Source organism: Pseudopodoces humilis, chromosome 4 (assembly GCF_049639895.1).
Source record: "Pseudopodoces humilis isolate 2021_Gansu_Grassland_sample_001 chromosome 4, ASM4963989v1, whole genome shotgun sequence".
Lineage (NCBI taxonomy): Eukaryota > Metazoa > Chordata > Aves > Passeriformes > Paridae > Pseudopodoces > Pseudopodoces humilis.
In genome coordinates this window covers 38,309,974-38,334,145 of record NC_142203.1, presented here as the reverse complement: position 1 = coordinate 38,334,145, position 24,172 = coordinate 38,309,974, and the positions used below count along the sequence as shown (strand labels likewise).

Genomic DNA, 24,172 nt, shown 5'->3' with positions numbered 1-24,172 from the left:
CGCGGACAGGGGGCGGTCAGGGGAGGAGAGGCGGCCACGCGGATGATGACGGGGCTGGTGGGCAGCCCGGTGGCTGCCGTCATGCAGGCGTACTTCGCGGGCTCCGTCGCCAATCGCTTCTACCAGCCCCTGGACGACGAGTCGGACCCGTTCGACGTCCTGCGCGACGCCGAGCGCCGCCAGCAGCAGAAGAAGAAGCGTGACGAGGCGGTGGCCGCTGCCAGGAGAGCCGTGCCCGGCGGTCGGGCTGGCGGCGGCAAGAGGGACGCCCCTAAGGAGCGCAAGCAGCCGGAGGTCTCCCCTGGACTCTCCCCTGCGGCCCTGCCGCAGCCAGGTACGCGGGCAGCGCCTGGGCGGGGGTTTTGGGAAGCCAGGTACGGCGGGACCGGCGACCGGTTTTGGGAAGGAGGTTCCCGGCGCTGCGGTGCCCCGTGCGGCGTGGGTGGCCGTGGGCTCCGCGCTTCACCGACCCCTTGGCAGCCGTGGCGGGGCAGGGGTAGCGCTGTCATAGCAGGGCTGAAAAAACCCGGTTCCTGTTGTCAAACAACCCCGGTTCCTGGGGTTGTCGTGGTGAACGCACCTGAAAGTCCTCTCAGAGAAAGCAGTGACACTTGGACACGGTCCCGACACGACGTTGCGGAGCGCTCTCATGCTAGAAGGCCTTTGAATATGTAAACGAAAACTTCAGCAATATCCCCAAGAGACAAGTGCAAGAGCTTTAAGTACCACGCCACGGCATCTATAGCTTTCATGCTGGTTTAGCAGTCCTGTTGCTGTCTTTCATTACTTGTCACCCTGGACCGTATACGGCAGTGTCTGAAGTTTCCAGGCATGATTTCTCGGTACCTGTGAGCTTTCTGGCCCTTTCAGTGTCTTCAGAGTTCTGACTTCTCCAGAAATGCTTATTTTGCCTTGAGCTTGCATTGGTGGACCAGCCTTTGAATAAAACCTTATTTTCTGGGGTAACTCTTCAGCACGGTGTTCAGGAATGGTCAGCTGCTAGGTTTTGATGTGTAGTGTTGCTTGGGGAAAGAGGGAGTCAGTTGGCTTTTGTACTGAAATGTCTGTGGCAGTCCTCTTTGCAGTTGGAGGCTTTGTGGGCTATACCTCCTTGCATTTTGAGCTGATTGTTACTACTTACCTGGTATTGAAATTCAGGTTGCTGGATTCAATATCTAAAGTATCTGAGAACTGATGGATTGTTTCCAAATATTGAGAATATCTAGAGAAGATTCTGGTTTCACCCTCTTGAGTTGTAGATTCCCATTCTTCTGCAGGAAGCAATGAAGCCTAACACATAATCTATTATTAAAATATTTTCTTCTGGTAGTAAAAGCTCCTGTTAAACTGTCAGTAATTGTTCTGTGTGTTTTAATGCCCTAGAAAAAGGCCTGTGAACTGGGGTTGTTGCTCCATCAAGTCGATGCCAGTGCTACCTATTATATTGCTTAGGCTTACAAGTCTTACACTCTTCCTAACAGCAGTTAGTTAATGTATTTGTAGCAGTTTGTGGAGCAGAGAATCTGTCAATGCTAAATACATGCTGGATAATGAGCACCTTTGTAGAGGAAGGTATCAACAAGTTGTCACTGTCTTTTTGGGCAGCTATATGAAACTAGTCTTTTTGATGTTTTTCTGCAATTATGTGACCTTGTCCCCTAAGACCAGTACTCAGACTATAACAGTTTATTTTATTTAAAGGTTACTTTACTGTGGTTGTCAACAGAAGTTGAAGGAGTCTGTTCAGTGAACAGAAAAGTCTCATTCTTTGTTCTGATGAAAGAGTTCTTCAACAGGAACTGGTTGTTATCAGTAACTTACCAGGAGCATGGTGGTGTGTGAAGACCATCCTTTACCCCCTGCCTGCCTATAGGTGTCTTAATTCTTGGCAATACCCAGGGGCCTTGTGGAGTGTCTTGACTACTGTAATCTTGGTGTTAAGAAATCTCTTTTCTCATACAGAGACAACAGGCATGTGCACAGTTTTTCAATTTCCTGCTAACTTAAAATGGAGAAAAGACTGCAGACTATAGTATCCTTAGTGAAAAGGCATTAAGATCTATTTTAAGAAGAGTTTCTCTTCTATATTTAAAAATGCACTTTCTTCTTGAAACATAGCATCTGTTCTGGATTTTGTTTATCTTGAGCTTGTTAGGATGTAAGGATTACAAAAGTACAGTGCTTAAGATGCTAAACCAGTGTGGATAGTCAAGACTTGGTCCTGACTGTGTGTTCCTCCTTTGAATGTTCTGTCTTAGCAAGTCTGCTTTGAATTGCAGAGAACCCTCTGAGTTAGGGTAAATACACAAATGATGGTGTAGCTGACAAATGTTAAGCAAGTGGCATGTTCAGAGAAAAATCTTGCTGTTTTTTGGAAGGGAGGGGGTCAGCTCTTTATATGGGCCATACAAAAGTTGGTTTGTTACACAGGCTTCAGCCAGGAAACTTCTGGATTTTATAAAAGATTCAGGGCTCTATCAATTTAACAGTTCATAATGACTAGTCTCTGGGGAACATCCTTGTACTCCCACAGTTTGGCACAAAGTTTCTAATAACAGATGCATTGCTAGAGGAGTGCAACTCTGTTACGGGAAATAATTAAGCTTGATTAAAATGACTAAATTGTTAAACTAAGTGCTAAACTTTTAATAAAAAAAATAAAACAACACACCAAACTTAAGACTTTGTTTCTAGACTTCCGTAGTGATTTTTTTCTCTCTGATTTTGGGCATAACTACAACTGACTTAATTATATTTATTAGCACAAAATAGCATGTAGACCCATCTGAACAGCAGAATCAGATTCTGGTGGTGTTACAGTTGAGATGATGGACCTGTATTGTAGTGTTTTTGGAATCATCTTATCACAGAGCAGGGTTGAAAGGCCATGTTGAAAGGGACCTCAAAGGATGCTCTGGTCCAATCTTTCCTAGGAAAAGCAGCCTTGAAGACCTCATCTGCTACCTTGTCCAGTTTCATTTTGAAAGCCTTCTTTGATGGGGGCTTAACGCTAAGAAGGTTTTTTTCAGTGTAAGGTAATACCAGAAAGAAATTCTTAAAACAGATGAAATCTCTTCTTGCACAGCTTGTCCCCACTGTAGCCTCTCACCTTCATGAGAATCCTTGTGAAGAGAGCCTTCATTATTGTAGCTTTCCAAGTACCTGGGGTACTATGATGTGGCTTATATAAAGCCTTGTCACAGGGGAAGAGATGTGCTCCTTCAGCCTTTTCTTATAAGACAGACTCACTAACCCTTTCATAACTTTTACAGCCTTCTTTTGGATATTCTACAGCCTGATCCGTCTTCATAACCCTCCTTTGGACTTCTGTTTTATCTAATTGTTAGGGTGTTTGCCTGTTTGGACTACAAAAAGTCTTGTTAAGTTTAATGGTTTTTGTTTTATTCTAGTATTAATTCTTAAGCATATTGAATCTGTAAAACAGGGTCTTTAGGAAGAAGACTAGATGCACTTTGAGTCTATCTTGTTATATAAGAAGTTTTACAGTAGTTGGAGATTTTTTGTGGTATGATGTTTTGATTTTTGAGTGGAAGGTTTAGCCACAAAGTTCCGTAAGGTAGCTTTTTTTTTTTCTTTTATGTAGCTCTGCACTGAGTTTTTCAGAGCAGGTCTTACCAAATTTCTAGAGATACTTTCAATTTAAAGCAAACCTCCTGAGAGGACTTGGCCAGCTAATGCAATATTTTGACCTTTAGAATCCAAACTATTTATTATGAAATGACACAACTGTAAGGAGACAACTTTTTAAGCTTTGTTTTTTATGGAGAAAATGGAATCCTATTTCATTGTTTACCAAAACTATACTGTTGACCTTAAAGGTGTATTTTTTATCTTCTACTGATGGTTGTTTTGTGATTTTTAGACTGTATTAGCTGAGGATTTCAGTAAAGGCTGGTTGAAGGTATTGCAGCTCTTGTAATTGCACCACTTGATGTTAACTCGGTTCATTCTTACCACAGTGACCAAACTGCATTTGCCAGCTCTTTATTCAAAAGGCCTAGTTGCAGAGCTTGCATTCTTTACCAGGCCAGGAAAATTAAATTTGATGATCATGCAGTAATACTTTCTGTTCTTTTGAAATCTCTAAACTGTCATTGCTAATACTTCTAAAAGGATTTTTTCTTTCATGGAAAGATTTTCTGGCTTTTATGACTGTCTATGATGACTCTGGTAACATTTATATATGGCTCCTGAATACTGTGCTTTTGAATTTGTGTGGTTTTAAAATGGCATGGAAAGTTGCTATGGAATTTTATCTTAGACTGACTGTAATTTTCTTATTTTTAAATAGTTTATCCTGCTAGGATGCTTTCAACTACAGTGTCATAAGGATTGTCTAGAGGAAAGTTGTGGTAGGCAATTATGTAATTCAGTGAGTACTGGCACACATGAAAACAGAATGCCACAGGGTAGAGTCTAACTCCATGTGTCTCTTCGGTGTGTTGCTTGCAATAGCTGAAGCTATTTTTTTTTTGTGTTTTGGGATACTCTTATTCTTCTGCAAATAATGTGATTAGCTATGCTTTAATTCATGAAATTAATTGTTTGAAGTTTGGTATTAGAATCACATGGGCACACACATTTATAGGTGATAAAGTGAAATTGCTTTTGGGGTCTTAATTCTTCTACACTCTAAAATAGAGCAAAATAAGTGCCCGAGTGTGAATTGCCTTGTACTATTTACAGTTATGAAGTTGTTGTAAAGGAAGATTAGTTGCCTGTGTGTAAGTTATTAGAGAAGTTTATTCACCCCAGGCTTCCCACAGCTGAGTCTCCAACATCCAGTTTCTGGGGAAAAAACATTATTAATTTTGTGGTACTGAAACAGGGGCAGCTCAAGCTAGGTGCCTTACCGGGGGGACCCAGAACAAAGAAATGCCCGGGATTTTATACTCTTACAACCTAGGCACCTATTCTTTGCACACTTCACGCACCTTGCATTCACCTCTTACTCCAATGGTGATTTTTGTTTTGGGGTGTTCTTGTTCATTATCACATTATTTCTCTGTAGCTGTTTTTATCTGGATGGGTTGCAGTTTCTCATGACAACCATGACTTAATCTTTTAGTTTGCAGTGGTCTCAGAGCCTCCTTTCATTGTAGCTAAACAGTAGTACAAGACTCATTCAGCATTTCAAGGTGAAAGTTTGCAGCTTGTGGCCTAAAACTTCAGCACTTTGCTTGTGCTAAGCAAAATTTCTTAGACAAAAGAATTCAGCTAACTAAACTCAGTCTACAACAGTCCTCCCTTTGTTAAGCTTTCCCACTATTGTCAGAAAGAAATCATGAAGTCTTTCAAAGCATTAAATTCCATAATGTCACATACAGTGGTATTACAAGTAACAGGCATAATATCCTAAAGCTCTAACAGAAAAATGAGGACATAGTAGGATGGTATATGACCATTTCCATTTAGGTTCTAATTTGGATTTCTGTGAAAATACCTTAATTAATACTTCAGTAATACCATTTACCATGGGTTTTTGGTTTTTGTTTGTTCTGGTTTTGGTGTTTTTTGTTGTTGGTTTTTTTTTTTTTCTCAAAGCTTTTTTGCATTTATTTAACACATTGGGTCAACCACTGATCTCCAGGAGGCTGGTCCTGAGTGTAATTGTTTGCCAAGTACTAGTCTTGTATGACAACCTTAGATGTTGGTGAGGGCTATTTCCCAACATTGCATAATATCCCAGAATACACTGCTCTGAAGCTTCAGGCCATTCATTATAAACCTATCTGACTACAACCTATCTGAGTTATTTTGCATATATTTTGCATTTTGTTGGAGTCTTTTGTCTGATCTCAAGAGTGTACTGCAGGAATTTCCCTTGGAAGCTTAATAGCTACCAACAGATAGATTTAAAATCCATCAGAAATATGATTTTTCTGCTGAAGCAAGGGACTTTTTTTTTTTTTTTTTTTAATGGCACACTCCAAAAGCTTACTTAGACTCAGTGTAAATAGTGGTGCTTGCTGGTCATGTCACTGTAATGCTGCTTTTGCTAATTCAATTAATTTGGCCTCTTGGGCAATCAGCAGGGGCTGTAGAGGTTCAGTTTCAAGCACCTCAAAGTTTCTCACCAATGTATAGCCTCTGTGTGTCTGTTTACATAGTATGATGATCCATTGGTGAGCAGTATTAGATCTAAGGTCTCTAGAGGCTGATTTACAGTATTGTCCATAGCTGGCTGGTGTGAAACACCTTGTAGCAATCATGATGCGGCTCACTGTTGGAAAGAACAAATAGCAGAATTGCTGACTTCAAAACACGGCATCCTTTTAAAGTAATAATAATCAAATTAATAATTTCAAATTCAGAGAAATTCATGTTTTGACAGGACAATCATATTTATCATATTGTTTAAGAATCAGTTCTACTTTGTGTTACACACACAATTATGTGACCTATAACCAATATTCCTTTTATGGCTTGGAATATCCTTTCTTGCTTCAGACTCCAGTTCTACTTCCTCTGGCTTGATAACTTCTTTCAGTGGTTTACTTAACTGCCCTAGCCCTGGTAATTGGGGTCTTCAGTACCCTACTGTACCTAAAAAATTCCTCACAATTGTTTTCTTTGTTGCTTTGTTTGGTCAAGGTATTTCTACCAAAGCTTTGGACCTATTTTGGGAACTTTGTAGTTTTGAAGTATACTGGGAAGAAGGATAATTTTTCAAAGGTGGAGGGGGTTTCCTCCCTTTTTTTTTTTGGGGGGTGGGGTGGTGGTTTTTGTTGTTTTGATTTTTTTGTTTGTTTGAATGGGTTTTGTTTTGTGTTTGTTTACATTTATTTGTTTTTGGTTTTATTTATTGATCCAATCCCAAGTTATCAGTTTCAGTAATCAATGCTGATCTTACTCCACAGCTTTGTGGCTGTGGTTTTCAACAATTCTGGTATTTTTTGCTCCTTTTGTAAGCTTTTGGTGATCGCACCCCATGCTATAATGATTAGATCTATCCATTCAGGCAAAAAATGTAATTCTGCATCTCTGATTTGTCAGATGTCTCTTTTTATGCTGGGGAGTCTTCTGTCAATGTGACCTTTCCACAAACACTCTTTTTCCCATTTGCTCTTTGCAAGCAGTTACCTCCCTCAGCTTGTGAATTGCATGCCAGCTGCCACCATCACATCATAATACTCCTTACACTGGGGAGCAGGAGAAACAGCAAGGTTTCTACTTTAGCTTATAGTCATTGATAGCAGTTGCAAGTTGGGCTCCTTGTAGTATTTGTCCAAAGTCAAGGCTTTCTACAGAAAAACTCTTCTAAAACAAAAAATTTTAAAAAGTCTAGAGCACATTCTCTCAGTACAGGTCAGTGAAGAGCCACAAAACTTAGAGAGAGACCTCTTTCCAAGCAAAAGTCTCGCTTGTTTGAGGATAGGTGATGAGGATAGACGATATGGATGGAGAAACTTGTAGAGAGCTAGACAGCAACACTGGAAAGGCAGCTACATTTTGCTGTGTTGTTTTAAATCTGTCTGTTAATACATAGATATCCAGTGTCTGGGAAACCAGGCAATGCAGCTTATAAAAATACAAGTTCTGCTTTTCCATTTGCAAGTTCTGTGTATATACTTACTAAAAACATTTCTCTAGAAAACCTTATTGAAGTGCTGTAGTGTTAGCAAAACTAATACTAATAGTGAAGTGTTATTGTGGGGAAAGTGAGAACTACTTGCATGTATTTGCTCTGTATGATCTAGAGTTTTAACAATATCTCATGAAATGGAGCTTTTTTTCTTTAGTACTGTCTAGTTCTAGTACCTGGCAATTCTAGTATTTACAGATCCTTTCCCTCTACTAATACTTCAGCTGCTTCTTCTCAGAAAAAAAAAAGCTAAATGTGATGAAACACTTTAAACATCAGATTTCTTTTCTGATTCCTCAGTTTAGAAAATAAAGTGATAGTCAGTTTAGCCAACAGACTGGGCTTATGCAGTAACAATACAGGGAAGCTGTGGTGGACAATGGTGGGACACATATTCAGGTGAATACAGACTACAGATATAATTTTAAGACACAGAAAAACCACTTTGAACTGGCTAAACTAGGTAAATAGGGAAGAGTGATCTTCAGTTTTCAGAATTGTGTTTGTAAGGCCCAAAGTAGATGACCCACTGAACTCTAAAGCTTTTTTTTTTGTTTGTTTGTTGTTTTTTTTTTGTGGTTTTGGAGAAAACTGCATACCAGACTCTATATACAAGCAAGCAGACAAAATTGGGGTGCACTTGGTGAGGTAGTTACTAAGCAAGCATTCAAAGTACCCCAGTTCTTTAAGTTATGATGTCAGTGATATACATGATGGCTTATGCTTTGTCTTGATTTTGTTGCTTTGGTTTTTTTGTCCTCAAAAGGGTAGGTGGCCCTTGAGCTTTATAAATTAAACTGAGTCTGTGTTAAAGCATACACGTAGCAGAGGACTAAATTGTATAGCTTATCCTGTCACTGCTGCCAGGCTTCAGTTTGGTTTGCACTTACATGCAGAGCTGAAAGTCGGGCTGTTTTTTTGAACTGATTCACAAGCAGGTCACACAAACTTCCGCCCTGAGGGTGACTTGTCCTACTAGAGAGATACAGGTGCTGAATGCTGCTTTAATCCACTACTTCATGTCTGTCAAACCAATTAAAGATGTTTTTATGGCACTTACTACCTGTATAAAATAGTCTTTCTAGTGTTTAAAATCCATCTGCAGTAAATGAAGCCACCTGTTAGAATCAAAGTGAAATAGCCTGGCACTGAAATTGGAGTAGAACAGATGTCTCCATCCAGCATGCTCAGTGCTGCTGGCATGTAATACACTGACATGTCTGGCAAGAAGACTTGTTTTGATGTACTTCTAAGCAGTACTGGATAATAGAATGAGACACTATATTTTTAAAATGTCTTCTTTTTTTGGTACTGTTTTGCTAACTCTAAGGAGGTCTTTGAATCTCAAGGTGAAATTGAGGTTAATACTAAGTATGTAGGGATGGGTGTCTGACTACTGCATTTTTGACAAAGGAATCTTTTTAGAATAACTGGTGCTTCTGAAAGCCAATGAGAGGATCAAAAATAACACCATAGTCTTCTATGCATTGTTGTACATTCAGATCCAAACAAAATAACTAAAATGAGGTCAGAAATTAGTAGTAATTTTTTTCCACAGCAAGATTCCAATTTAGAATTAACACTTACGTAGTTGGTAGTGTAGTTGAGATATGTGTAGACCAGAAGTTTCCCAGCTGCATGTGCAATTCTGTATCTTTTATAATTTTGCTTTATGTTAAAATGTCTTGTTCTGAAAAGCTTACTCAGAAACTGATTTCAAAAGTTGTCATTTATCCAGAGATTATATCATAATTTGGGTAATGCAAATATGCTTAGTGTTCTAAGGATCGAGTAACTTAAAACCTTGAGAAAAGAGAATTACTGGAATATATTATGTCAAGTGGTTTGTAGTTTAAAGAAAAGTAAAGCTGGAGTTGCTTCTGCACCATATATAAAACTATCTTCTCTGTACAAATATGACTGTTCTTATTGCATAACAAAAAGCTTTATTTACCACTTACTCACCAAGTGGATAGCTCTTTGAAGCTTTCTCTTTACAAATGGTATTAGACTTCATCCTTACCACCTAAGCTTTGATAAAAAATTTTCTTATATAGGCATTTCTATGGGGCTATGAATTTATTTGCATCTTAATATTGCGACATAAAATAGCCTTTTTTTCCTCTCTATGTTCTAGCAACAGAGGTACAATAGCCAGCACTGTCACTTGTCCACTAACCTGAGTACAGTAATCTGCTCAGCATTCCACAGGTACTTGTGGAAACAGTAGGTCAGTTTTGTTTGAGATCCATCTTTCTGTTCCTTGATTAACTTACACTATTGGCTGAAAAAGGTGTTGGTTTAAATACAGAGGCCTAGCAGACAAAAAGACTTGCTTGCTTCTGGAGAACTTGGTCCCAGATAGAGATCAGAATTTGGGAAAATGGGAAAGGAAGGACATAAAGAACTTTAATTTTCTGCTACATGTATACAGGTTGAGTGTAAAACTTCAATTCATTCTATTATAATTCACAATTTCTTTCCATTGTCCAACCTGATCCTCCCCAAACCCAGCATTGGCTGAACAAAACTCTAAAAAGCTTAAATATATTTTATCTTGGAATATGTTTATGTTCTAGAATTAGTGGTGTTAAGTAGTTCTACTTACTGTTTGGGTCCGTGCCACCTGAATTCAGTGACCTTTACTGTTGTTGAATGCTGCTTTCTTCCACAGAACAGCAGTGTGAGGAGATAGCCTTGTGCTGGTTGTTTGATACTGTGGCCATGAGTTTAGATTACCTCGAGGCTCAGGCTTCTAAACTGAGCTCATCTGCAGGAGGTGTGTTGTTTCACAATCAGCACCTGTCTGTAAAGGGTCCTTCTCTTTCCCTCATCTTCATTGCTTCTGCTGCTATCTTTCGATTAATCTTTTCCACTGAAGCTTCTCCACCTCATCCTGTACGACACTTTGATGATCCTTGAAAACATGAGAGAAACAGGTTTTGTTCTCCTTGTGAGCAAAATGAGATTTTTATTTAGACTATGTTTTCTGGAGATCTCTGACATGTGTCAAAACCCATAGTACTTTGCAGGTTCATCAATACAGAAGGTAAAATAAGTATGTGTCTTTTAAAATTTCTGGCAACATTAGCTATAAGGACTTCTCATATTTTGGTGGACTTGGGTTTGGAGGTATAACCAACTCACCAGAGTCAGTAGTTTGGTAACTGCAATTGTGTTACTGTTGAGCTGTTGGTAATCCCTGCCTGTGTTTGTGTAGGCCCAAAGCGAGCACCCAGGCAGGGAGAACGACAAGGGTCTGCTAACGGAAGTACAGAGGGGAAGCAAGACAAAACTGAATGGAGACCATCTTTCAGGGAATACTGTCCCTATGGAACACAAAGACAAGTGGAATTCTCAGTGGAACGGTATGTATCCTGCAGAGAAAACTAAGGTCTCTCACAGATGATCTGTGCATTATTTGTGTGCAGGTTTTTTGCAAGACTACTTACTTCATGCCTGTTGGAGCTGTAGTTTCAGCTTCCTTGGGGTTTGAATTGGAACGTTTTTGTTGAACGTTAGAAATATAAGACAAAACTGAAAAATGTAAAGATCTGAAAATGTACCCCCTAGTCAGCAGCATATTTATAATGTTTGTTTCTGAGCTCACACAGCAAGCTTTGCAGAACATGTGGGAGGTTCCAAGTTGGAACTTGCTGCTTGGACAGTGAATCCATATTGATTTTGCTTTCTTCATAAGTACTAGAAGATGCCACCTAAACCTTTAATGCTTCAGAATGTGGCTGTTCTTACTTTATACCATGATAGTTGATGTTTAACAAACTGTCTGGAATTTTTAGCAGTTGCATATAAATATGGGTTTAGATATTATTGCTTGATAAAGTTGTGAAGATTTGACAGTTTTATAATGTTTTCTTTAATTTCTGTAATGTTTTCAGTGTTAATAACTGATGATCTTTCTGTTCCTGTGTCCTGTAATTATTCCTTCAGAGTTCTGTTTATGTCCATTTTTAATGACAAAACCAAAACAGCTGAAGTGTGTGCTGTATAAAGATGCACTCTAAAAATTGTGCAGTAGCTGTTATATATTGTGTCCCACAGCTGCACAAATATAACAATATGTTTTTTTTTCTTGTTAACGGTTCTATTAAAAAAAAAAAATCTGACTAATTATCTTCTTTTTAGACTAGTGGAAAGATTAGACTATGAAAGACCAGTAAGAGGTCGTGGTGGAGGAAGAGGCAGAATGAGAGGCAGAGGAAGAGGTCGTGGATTAAATGGAAGTTCTGATAGATTTGACCAAAGAAGAAAACGGGAACCTGTAAGACAAAGTGGGCATGATAAAACGTAAGTGTTCTGTGTGTTGTTTCTAACTTGGTATACAAGTAAATAATAATCAGCACTGCAGTACTGTCTTTTAGGTATTCTGTTCCCTTCTGTTATATCCAGGTTGGCTGTCAAAAAGTCAACGGTCATTAAAAAAAAAAGGAAAAAAACCACTTAAACTCAGAATTGTTTTCCTCTCTAGAGGAGTGAAAGCAGATGACAAAAAGGGTGGAGGTGGAGCTCATAACTTCAGAACAACTAAAGATGATATGAGATATGCCATATACTTGTGCCCATCATAGATCGTATTTTTCTGTGGCCTATGTTAGATCATAATTTTCAGCAGTTTCATGTCCATTTTGAGCTTTAAAAGCATGACTTTCTATTATTGTTGTAATTGATGTAATTTTACAGTTTTTTTAACTTGGCTCCTTCATGATGGTGAGATTAAATTGAAGCAAAGGCATTATGATGTTTGTTCACTGAAGACTACCAGAATCTTTTGAGTGGAGCTGAGTTGTCTTTTAATGGAAATAAGCTATTACTTTTCTCAATAGTCAGATAAGTGGGACTCTGGTATTTAGTGGAATTGTTCCAAAATGCTAAGATTCATACTCTGTTACTGGGCTTTAAATCCATTCTCTTTTCTGGAGTTTTATGGATAATTTCTAATTTGCAAAACTGTAGTACTATTCAGTGTGTCTCTGAAGGTAATCTTGAGCTGACTGTACCACTGAAGTACATTTTAAAGTGCTAGAAAAACCAGTAGCAAAATATGATTGGTGGCCACTTTGAGGTAAAAAAAAAAAAAATCAAGAATTTTCCATTCAGTTCTGTGTATCTCTTAGTGGTACTGGTTTCTGTTTAGATTTGTAAAAGCTCACTGATTATGTCGGCTTTTGTCTATTCTTTGGACCTAGCAATACATTACTCTTTCCAGTAGCTTTTGTTCTCATATACATCTAGAACTCTTTAATTGATGGCTGATGAAGGATGGAGAAAAGGCAATGCTTTGAACTTATAGCAAATATCTTTGGCCACATACCCATTCATTGACAAAATTGTTTTAAAAATAAAATTTTATTTTAAATAAAATGAAGTTTTAAAACTTAATGGATTCAGACAATCATGCTAAAAGTTTGAAAAATACAGCCTTGGTGTGTAATAGTTTTTGGGTCTTGATATTCCAAATTCTTCTGAAAAGTTATACTAACTTCTCTCCCTTCTAGAGAATTTCATATTACAAGTAGATTGGTTAGGTAATCTGGCTTTTCAAAGGATCAGCTAGGTTACATTATTCTGAACTGATAGTACAAAACTACCTAGCAGAAAATTATCTTCTTTAGGATATCAGGGAAGGCTTCATGAACTTAGAAGGTATTTATTGGCCCTTACATATTTTCTCCCTAGTTAAGGTTTGCTGGTTTTTTGGTTTTTTCAGTTCACTAGCATCAGAACTTATATCAATGTTTTTTTGTGTGACAGAGAATTAAACAATTTAAAAAATTAAAGCTCTCTGAACTGTTCTAAAGCATGTCTGTGCCCTAATTGTGCTAATCATGCATTGAAGCTAAAAGGTTTTAATTTTAAATGTGTGGCTGCTACTGCAGTGAATGATGTCATTTGACAGTGAATTAAAGTCTGTATTAGAGAAAATGGAAACTTCAGTTCTTTAAAAGAAGTAAAAAGGCAACCCCAAATGTCAGTGTTATATTGGCAACTTATACTAATCATGATTAGTATTCATTATTGAATTATTTCATCTTCATCCGTGCTTTTTTTTTTTAAGGAAATAGAAGTTGTCTTTTCCTAATATTACTCATTTTGTTAGTTGCTCAACTAGTCACTCAATACATCTTTCTGATTATAATCAAGGAGTTTTCCCTTTTTTTCCTCCTTACCAAGGAATTCTGGTAAAAGTAATGTATTTATTATGTTTTTTCCAGTGTGACTCAAGACTGTTGTTTTGTTTTGTTGTGTGTTTTGTTTGCTTACTGTTTCAGTGGGACAGAACAGACTGCATCTATGGAGGAGACAGTGGAAACTCCTGAACAGCCAGGGACATCTGAAGGAGAGCCTCTGAGCAAGTACAGTTAGACAAATATTTTCTTTCTAGATGCAAAGGAAACAATTAACTCTTAGGGATGTATGTGTATTGAGGGGCACACTTGAAATGTGAACTGTGAAGTTTTGCTAGTGCACATATTTAAAAATAGAAAAGCTTTGTCTTTGTAAGTATGGAAAATGTGTCCCTAATTCTAATTAAAGCTTGATTTATACAGTTGGAGACAGCATTTAATTGCACAGTGATGCTTAACTTCCTAAGATTTGGTGATAATTTAAGGAGGAGCTACATATTATATTTTACCTTTTTAAGTTGTCTAATTTGTAGAAACTACCATGCTTTTTGATGTTCTCTGAGAACAGGTATTCAAGGTGACCATGCAATCATACAAACACATTTAAAATATACTGAGCTACTCTAAGTTTGTATTCAGCAATCACTAATATCATGAAGATATCATCTATTCATAAAATTCCACAGCAGAACTTGGAAAAACTTTCTGGAGAGAAGGAGAAAAACTGAGAGAGAAATGTGCCCCTTGTCTTCTGTCTTTCATTCTAATCAGTGTCACAGTAAATAAATGAACAGCGGCTTAAGAAAAATAACTGGATAGTCTTTTCTAAGTAAGAGGCTTAAAGAATAATTAAATAGCATGTGGTACATATCTCCTAATGAATGAAAGATGGTCAGTGCAGTATGTCAACCTCTTCTGTTCCTGTGAAGCCTTTTCTACCTCACGCAGCAGCTCCAGATATTAGTGATATGGGTTTATTTCTTAATTATAAGGCTAACTAGACTACAAAAACTGTTTTATATGTTCAGGTTGTTTAACCCTGTAAGAATCAGTTGATACAGCTTTGATTCTTTAAATTTTAGAGTAGGTTTTAATATATAGCTAAAGGTGTATACACATGGGGAAGTCTGTCTTTGAATGACTTATGACTGAAAAAATGTTTCTAGGCTAACTTGAATTGGATGGGCAGTGTAGATACACTGGCAAAAATGCCCTGTATTAGCTAAATATGAAAACAGTTATTCAGCTTTTTAAAAATTTTGATTTAGTCAGTTGCTGGTACCTTTACTTGTTTCACACTTGTACTTGTTTCTACTTCAATTCAAGCTCTTTGTAGATTTGTCCCAGTATCGGTTCATTTTTGAGCTTAAGGCATGAGAAGTGTATACAGTGGAGAAATAGCCTCTGGTGGAATCTGGCTGTTATCTTTAACTCTTTCATCTTTCTTAGAGATCAGTAGGTATTCAGTCAGACTGGGAGCCTTTCTGGAGATTTTACTCTTGTTTGTATTTTTTATTTAAATGTTAATTTAGGCATAATCCACTGAAATTCAAATGATTCAAAAAAGCGAGTAACCTACAAGTACATAATTCTGCACTGTGCACTCCTTTCAGTGCAATAAATACTGTTCCAAGGCTTACAAATCTATGTATAAAACATGAGTTACAAAAATCTCCCTGCACTTACCTTTTGGGGGGGTGTCAGCTTGGTTACTGTATGTATTTTAAAACAGGAGACATTGTGTAAATAGTGTCTAGGTCATTAGGGATGGTTGTAGAGCATACACCTTAACAAGATAGAATTGTTGCTATTTTAATGTTTACAGCAAAAGCTGGTAGGATTGTGTTCAGGCTTCAGGTTGTATTTAAAGGCTTTATGTGCTTAGGTTGCTCCTGCTATCCAGCTAACACAAATTAGGTTACCTTCCGCTTTTGCTACAGCCTCAATATTATAAATGGCTGTGTGTTTGCTTGGACTGCTGCTAGGGTCTTTCTCGTTTTGACAGTAAAGTGACTGTGAGGAAACTGTTTATTTTCTACTGCTTTATTGCAATTCTGTGCTTGCATTGAGAAGGAGATTGGGTTTGTTTCTTCTCTCATTCTCTTTCTTGTTGTGTTTCCATTTAAAATTACAAGTAAAAAAATGTACTTTTGAAAGTTGGGAATAACCTGTCTGCATGAAGATGGTGTGTAGCTTTCTGATGTGGCACTGGCTAATTTCTATGCAACTCCGGAAAAGAAGTTGTGTGGGCTTCTGTGAATTATGGGATCCTGTCTTTAGGACACTGTTTTGCCATTCCTGAGCTTCTATTTGCAGAGTATTGTAGGATAAGCAATTCTTTAATACTTGTGTAATATAAAGTTGTTTATTCCCATACCCTCAAATCTTCTTGAGTGTATCAACAATGTTTAGTTATATAATCCCAAGCTGCATGCTAATATAGCATCTCTTTTTCACTGCAAAAGGAAAACCTAACCTTAACTCTGTATAAAAACCACAGGTAGTGCAGTAATATAAACTTTCCTCACAGCTGCTTTCAGTTGAACTTTCCTTCACCATTCAAACAATGTAACACACTTGTGTTGACCAATTCAAATTAGATTTTTTTGTTTTATTCAGTATAACAAATGGGCTAATCAATTCCTTTTCCTAAAGGGATTTGCAGAGCTTATATTTAATCTTGTGAGGTTTTTCTCACATGATAGTTTTCCTTTTTGATGGGGCCATATATCATTTTGGTTACACAATAGGAAGCTTTATCAATTTATCTTCAAGATTTTTCAGCTATTTATCTCATTTGTTTATTTGTTTTGTTGTTGCTTATTGATTTTTGTCATTGTTTAATGGTGACATAAAGTTATTCATAGATCAGGCCAGAGCTTTGTAAGTATTTGATTCCATGTTTTTCTTCCAAAGTAAGTTTGTATAATTGTTTGGTCTTACCTTGTTTAACTTTATATTTTTCTATAGCTGGTGGTAATGCTCTTGTAAATTATGTTTAGTGGAAAAGCTTCATGTCATTGACTTCTTGATAAAAGCTGGCTAAACATTTGCTTTGTGCAGCTGAACAATACAAAAACTGATCTGAGAGAGACCTGCTGTCATTATTTTTAATGATATGAAAATAATAGCTGAGCTAAATAGCATTCCTTTCAATCTGCCTTTCTTCTGTTAAAAAGAAAAGATATTTTGTTTACTGTCTGCACAGTAATCAAGGCATAGTTAACGCATTATTGTCATCTACTGGAGACATTGAAGCCAGAGGAACCATTACTGAAGGCTCTTATTTAGTGATTGGGTAGGACTTCCATTGTGAATTCAGTTTGTTCATGTCCAGAGATTCTGCTTAGTTGTCTGGCAGTGTTTTGTAAGCATGATTGCTGGTGTGCCAAGGAGCTTATTAATTTGATTACTGAAAATGCAAACCAAGCAGTTACTAAAAGTGTGTAAGGTTAGAAGGTAGAAAGTAATGCACAGAATGCACTTCCATGATGGCTTGGTGCTCAAAATAACTTGCTGCAGTTGAGTTTCTGTCCAAAATGGGATATGCAGGTTTCTGTTGCTGTGCTTCACTCATAGGTGTTTCCCCTTGGGAGTCTTGACATCCTAAAACAAATTTGTACTGCTAATAACCTAGCAGTTAAAACCATCCTTTGGAATGAAAACCAAAACTGTACTTTGCAGTTGAAAAACTAAATATTTGCAGAGTAAATCCACAACTGTTTCATTTGGAACTGTCAAGTGAGTGTTTTTGATGTATGTGTACTTTTCAAAGCAATAGCTGTTTGCTTTTTGAGAGCTCAAGTTGCTGTGTGGTCAAATGTCCTCATAGTATCTTATGATCATAGCAATTTAGACCTGAAAGGGGTCTTTCAGGCCTGAGGCACGACTAGTTTTCATTGTTGCTTCTCATACCTGTCTAGTTGATTTTAATGTACTCTGCTAATGGAAAAACTGATGTCCCCTGATGTTCTTTCTAATACTTAGAAAAATAGAAGCTGCAATGTTAGTTTTTTTTTCCTCCTGGATGTCTTGCCTTAATGTCATGGATATGCAAAACTTTTTTTAGCATTATGTATATTTCCTTTGCACATCTTTAAAGGCTTCCCATGTACATAATGTGTTTTAGACTTGTGTCTTGCAGTACTATTGTGGATTTCTCACCTCTTCCCACTCAGAAGACATTCAGTTGAGATGTCCCACCCTACCAGCAATAACATCTGTTCCAAACAAAACTGTTGATCTGGCTCCTTATGATATATAGTATGTTGTTGAAGAAGGAACAGATACATGACTGCAGTGCTCCTGCAGTCTGGGGAGTTCGGGTCCCTCTTTCAGAGCTTCCGCCTTACTAGTGGCTCTTTCTGTGTTTGGATGGCTGATACTTTTGCCTGAGTGTACTTATTTCTAGTTGGTCTTGGGAGTTTCTGGTGATTGTTGTTTTGGTTGCTTGTTTTGAAATCGCTGGGTCACTTTAGCATCTTGTACCACTGAATGGTTAGCCATTCAGTGTTCTTGAATACTTGCACTATTGCCCTTCTTTTGTGCAGTCTTTGTGCCACAGAAAATGCAGTAAATAATATTTTACACTGTTAAATGGCCACTCATGATTCTTGGTTTTCTTTTGCAAATTGACATATTGATAGCTAGTTCTCAAGTAGTTTTTGCTATCAGTTCTGCATCTTTCTGCAACTCTTGCCAAGGACTGAAACATTGTCTCTGGAATGTGGTGAAAAGTTCATGGGAGAGGAGGAAAAAAGACTTCCTAAAGTTCAGATATGTAATTTACTGAGGTAGTGGCTTAGGAAAAAATTAAACCAGTATAATAGAGACACTTTTATTAGTTATGTTTCTCTTGAATTCCTCTGAGTGTTTACCACTAGTCTTGTTTTTCCAACACTTATTCCCAAAACTGAAGCTTCAGATAATTGATCAGCAGTTACCTGACTTATTACTCTTGAGGACAACAAATTGAAGTATTTTGGGTGCTATGTGTTCTTAGTGCTCTTACAGCTGCAACAGTATCTGTTGCTATTTTTCCAGAAGTAGCTGCTTCTTTCACCTGTATGCTTTTTATGTTACTCAGTAAACTGTTTATATTTTACCTAACAGTCCTTCTAATACAGTTCCAGATCATAATGAGTGTGGAACTACAGACTGCATATTAGTCTTTTAACCTTGAATTTCTGGTTGATAAAGCTGGAATTTTCAAAATAACAGGGCATAAACGCATGTCAGAGGGCAGGCATGTAGAACAGGACTTCTGTATTTGTTATTCTTCTGTGAAGTTAATTTATAACTGTGTTAATCCTAGAACTAAAATTAAGGGCTGCTTTAGTGTTCAGTTATGCATCTCCCAGTCATATACTGGGTGTTTAGAAAAATACTGTCTAATTTTGACTGGCAATAAATATGAATGCTTTGCTGCAGAATCAGGTAAGAAGAGAGACCAGGCCTTTTCCTATATAGGCTAGTTCTGTAATGTACAGAACAGTCCAAAAAATGTGTGTATTCCAGTGGGTTGCTTGTATAACTTTAAAAACAAAATACACATAGTCACTGATTGTCACTTGACTCTGCATCTTTCCATGATAAAAAAATTCCAGCTTACACCTAATAAAGTGTATATTTACATCGTAGAAATTATAATTATTTGGTAGGACTGTGGAACTATGACTAAATGAGAAAAACCAAATCTATCGTTCTTCCACTAGACAGGTTCTAATGAAGGGGCTTTCCAGAAAAGCCATTGCTAGGGAAATACTTCGTCAACTCCAACTGCTATCGTAACACATAGCAGTTTTCTGTGTAAGGAGAAATGGTATCTCAAGCATCTTAAAGTAATCAGTGTGGGCTTTCCTGTAGTTCACGGTATTTGACCTGTTTATGGAGCAGACAGTTATAGTGATGTAGGAAGTTGTGCTCCCTGTATGTGATGCTGGTTAGTAGGAAATAGCTTTCTGTAGGTATTGTTAAATATACACCTGCAGTGTTCTGAAAGCTGCTGTCCTGGGCAGGCCTGTTGTGGTCAGCAGAAGAAAAGTGGCAGAAGAGTACTCAAGCAGTGTTCAGTGGAAGTTGTTTTTTTTTGCTTATGTGTCTTGTCTTTGTGTCTTACAGACATAAAACCTTCTGTCTTTACAGTTCAAAAATATGCAAGGCAGCCTCTGACATATTCCATGTTTTTCTAGGACATATCTTTATTGTACTTAGTGACAAATGAAAATTTGACTAGGATTATCTGTTTTTGCTAAGTGATAAATAGTGTCTGCTTGTCTATTACTACATCTGACCAAAAAATTCAAGGAAGCATCTTGTGAAATTAACAAAGGAAATGTTAATAATCACCTGGAAGATCCCATGGTGTTATCATCGTATGATGATCATTTTTGTTGACTGAAAGTTACACTGAAACTTGAATTAATATCATATTGTCCTTGTGCAGCATAAGGCAATGAAGGAGTGTTTTAAAACTGCTCTGAGTGTTTGGTTTTTTTTACCGTGGCTATATTGGCAAGGAGTAGATCCACTGTTAAACCGTAGGGTTAAGAATATGCCAGATCAAAAGGCATGATTTTATCTGGAATCTAAGTGCTTGAATTCAGGATGAGACTGGATGAGCACTAATACAGGAGGCTGCAGACAGCATTTGTTCATAAGATTAATTTCAAAGAGTACATAAATATATACTCTAAGTTACATTAAAGTAAAACTATCACATGAAGTTTCTGTGGAGAGTAAGTGAAATTGGAAACAACTTGGTGAAGAAACATTCTAAATGTTTTGTTTAGTATTACTACTGTGGAGATAAGTGCTCTTGTTTATCCTGGAATGTTGCAAGCTAACGTTTTTTACTTTAAAACTGTAAACTTCTAGAGCTGCTGAAAGAGAGCCAATGGAAGAAGTGGTTCAAGAAATGACATTAGATGAGTGGAAGAATCTTCAGCAACGGAATCGACCAAAACCTGAATTCAACATCCGGAAGCCAGAATCCACTGTTCCTTCCAAAGCAGTGGTTATTCACAAGTCAAAATATAGTGACGATGTAAGCACTGCCTCAGGCATTCTATGAACTCTCCTTTATGCCCAGGGTTAGGAAACTCACTCTTTTTTTCTATTAGCTAGTATAATCTGAATAGTCAAGAAAACAGTATCTAAGCTTTATCACTGCAATGACATGTGCCCCAAAACTGGCTTTAAATTGTGTGTTCATTTTTTTGTCTCAGATGATAGCCCATATTTTCCATGCAAACATGTAATATATCAAGTTGTTCTACCTTATGTCTCAGCTGCTGCCACTTGTATAGGTCTCCGGTAATGCTGCTAGAAAAACTTGATTTATGAAGCCTGGTTTACTATACACTTCCTTAGTTTGAATCCTGTTTAGCTTCCTTGCCAGTATACACTTGCATGTATCTCATTGTGCACTTGGAAAAATTATTTCTTTTTTTTTTAGGGTGTGTTTTTTTGGGTCCTACGTCTTAGAACTAACCCTGGAGAGCTTGTGGTGCTGTAGCGTGCACTCCCTCCCCACTTCCTCTAAATTTTACTCCATGATATTATTTAGATTGAAATTTCAGGGAGAACTACTGGTTCTGAGGAGAGAGGGGAAGCTTCTTTCAAATTCTAGCTGACTTAGATTTCAGATTTTGGGAGTCACAGAAGCATGTGCATATAGTCTAGCACTTACTTTGATCCTTGAAGTCTACATGCATTTATGAATACACATATTTTCTCTAGTTAGAATATTAACAGCAAAACTTGCTTAATCACTTCAGATCATTGAGTCTGCATTCTTTTTAGTGAGACTTTTTTGGTCAGGGTTGCCATTATCCCCTCTTTCTTTTAGACAGGTAATGGTAGGGGTGGGGTGAGCATCTTTCACAAACTCCAAAGAGAGAATACAGATGTGTGAAGAATACACACAACTTCCTCTTCCTTTTACCCAAAAAGTTTCTGTTCTGGTAGTGTCAAGAGACCTTGTTAAAATGAACACAGAACAGGAGGTACAGGAACTGTTTTATAGGCAAGTGAAATCCCTGAATGAGACACTGAATAAGTGACTCATCATTATAAAGGATGAGTTAACATATACTTTATTGCCCAGCATAACTTTAATAGGGACTGTAGTAATAATAGTCTGACATGCACTAGCTATTAGAAACACACAGTTAAAACCACAGTAATCTCATAGCTGCAGGCATGTAGATGAATACATTGATTAAGTAGATTTGGTATGGCCTTTTATCCATTACTTGGAGATAACTGTAGGAATAAGTAGCTGAGGTCTGATGCTCTAGCTCCTTTGAAAACCTCCTAGATTATATTTCTGACAGACCTCTTCAGTGTTATGGAGTTGGTACAGAAGCTTTTGTTGCCAGGAATCTCTGAGCCAACAAAGAACTACCTCAGGCATCTGAGAAGCTGCAATTACCTCATCTATGTTAAAATCCTGTACATGTTAAGGCCTGTCTTCTACTCCAGATACCATCTTGGTTTATCTACTGCTACACTGTAATACAAGTGTGAATGTGTATTTGGGAGGGGAGAAGCTCATACATGGAAACTGTAGGCTTTAACCAGATCTTCTCTTTAGTTGCGAAAAGAAGACTTTGAAGATGATTCTCATGTCTTTCGAAAACCAGTGAATGATATAACTTCTCAGTTGGATATTAATTTTGGGAATCTTCCTCGCCCTGGCCGTGGATCAAGAGGAGCACGAGGTGGTCGTGGTCGTGGCAGAAGACCTGAAGAGACAGGACCTCGACCAGAAGTAGTGGTAATAGATTTTATGTTTGGTGTTGGGTTTTTTTGTTTGTTTTTGTTGGGTTTTTTGTTTTGTTTTTCTGTTGTTGATGGTGTTTGTGTGTGTTCTGTCCTTTTCTGTGTAAAAGTTTGATTTCTGTAGTGACAGAGTTGTTTCTAATTCCTGTCTCATAGTATGTTATCCTGCATACTGAGTTCCTGGACCATATTATGTTACTTGAAATTAAATACTGATTCAGGCTCACAACTCTCAACACATTTAAAAAGGTCTGATTACTAGATGGTCTAAAGATTACTAGAGGAAAGGATGCAGTGAGTTTTGATATAAATTGAGAAGTAATTAAAATAACTAAAGGCTTGTATCTCTTTGAAAAAAAATCTGTGTGATATAATAATACTTTTATTACTGACAGTGAGGTCAGTAAATCTGTGATCCTACAAATTGATTTGAGTGTTCAATACAACCATTATAAAAATCTTCCACTTACCTTTTCCTTCGGAAAAAAAAGCATTTGCACACTAGAAAAGTGACATCTTTATTCTTCATACTAACAGAAGCTTTACTGTGACTAAAATGCTTTAAGACCAGGAGCTTTCAGAATAATATAGAAGTGTTAATGCATTTGTTTCATCTGGAAGAAAAAGTTTCTTTATAGTAACAGATCAGAGCAATTAAAACTACAATATGTTCATTGGTTCTCGAATGTAAAAATATAGTAATGCTGCTTCTAAAAATATGCAGTATTTTTCTTGAGACTACTTTACTTTTTTCTTTGTTCACTGTTGCAGAACTTGTGATCCTCTGGTTCTCTCCAGGCAGCATTATAAAAACATTCACACTGAAAAGAAATTATAGTAGTCACAAGATCTGAGATAAAAGTTTGTGATAGAGATGGATACAATTTGAGTAGTAGTAGCATTTGAGTAGAAGAATGAACCCTTTTGAGGGTAAAATACATATACATATCTGTCAGATACTTTTGAAATGCATTCATTTTTATAGAACTTCATTGCTTCCTTTATAGGTACAGCTTGTTGCTCCAAATCCTGATGATCCTGAGGATTTTCCAGCTTTAGCTTGAAGACCCATTGTGAATGGTGGTATCTCAAAGTTGCTTTGTAACTATGAAGAGACCAGTTCTATGCTGGTGTGGATTAAGGAAGCCTGTTTCCTTCTGAAAAGTTTTTTGGTGTTTGGTGTGGAATGATTGCAGCTGTCTGCTGATAGAGTTGGGTTCTGGAAACATGGGTGGACTGGGGTCCTGTCACAGGTTCCAATGTCTGCCTCTATTTGTGAAACTTATGGGAAGGCTTACAGTACTTCCCTATTAGGCTTCAAGTGAAGTTAAAGGGAAGAGTGTTTAAAAATGTACATATAGAGATTATATCAAGTTCTCCATGACACCATGGTGAAATGTAAACTGTACAACATGATCTACAACTGGGACTTAATTTCACTGTACATTTGAAAGCTGTTTCCTTTGGGTGAAGTGTATATTTCAGATAGTTGCAAGTTGCAGTTCTTCAGAGTCTGGCAAATAAAGAGAAGTGCACATTGCTTTGGGTTTGAGGTATTATTTTAAGAAGTTGGAGTGGTAGGTGGAAGCTTTTGCTATTTGGATGTAGTCTGAGGGAAAAATAGTGGGGGGGGGGA

The 24,172-nt window shown here is 37.5% G+C and overlaps 2 protein-coding genes across 5 annotated transcripts in view; one reads left to right on the top strand and one right to left on the bottom strand.

Annotated features, from left to right (window-relative positions):
* On the top strand, nt 1-24,076 carry HABP4 (hyaluronan binding protein 4). Of its 2 annotated transcripts, none has more exons than XM_088054531.1 (7): nt 1-334; nt 10,827-10,974; nt 11,753-11,914; nt 13,897-13,980; nt 20,629-20,797; nt 22,349-22,528; nt 23,544-24,076. In XM_088054531.1, exons 1-7 carry the CDS (start codon nt 43-45, stop codon nt 23,598-23,600), a joined length of 1,092 nt encoding a protein of 363 aa, XP_087910657.1. In that variant the 5' UTR covers nt 1-42; the 3' UTR covers nt 23,601-24,076. The 2 variants fall into 2 exon arrangements, with proteins under 2 accessions (XP_087910657.1, XP_014107733.2); XM_014252258.2 differs by having other exon boundaries at nt 22,349-22,531.
* CDC14B (cell division cycle 14B) overlaps nt 6,017-24,172 on the bottom strand; it is a 69,119-nt gene continuing 50,963 nt past the window's right edge. The window contains exons 13-14 of one of the 3 annotated variants that reach the window (XR_015772425.1): nt 10,215-10,523; nt 6,017-6,244 (exon numbers count right to left, since the gene is read on the bottom strand). Coding sequence is in view for 1 of the 3 variants with exons in the window: in XM_088054529.1 (XP_087910655.1) it covers nt 10,469-10,523 (55 nt within the window). In the remaining 2 variants the exon portion in view is untranslated. Of the gene's footprint in view, nt 6,245-9,957; nt 10,524-24,172 lie in introns of those variants that run through there. The other 2 variants (XM_014252255.2, XM_088054529.1) reach the window with 2 other exon arrangements.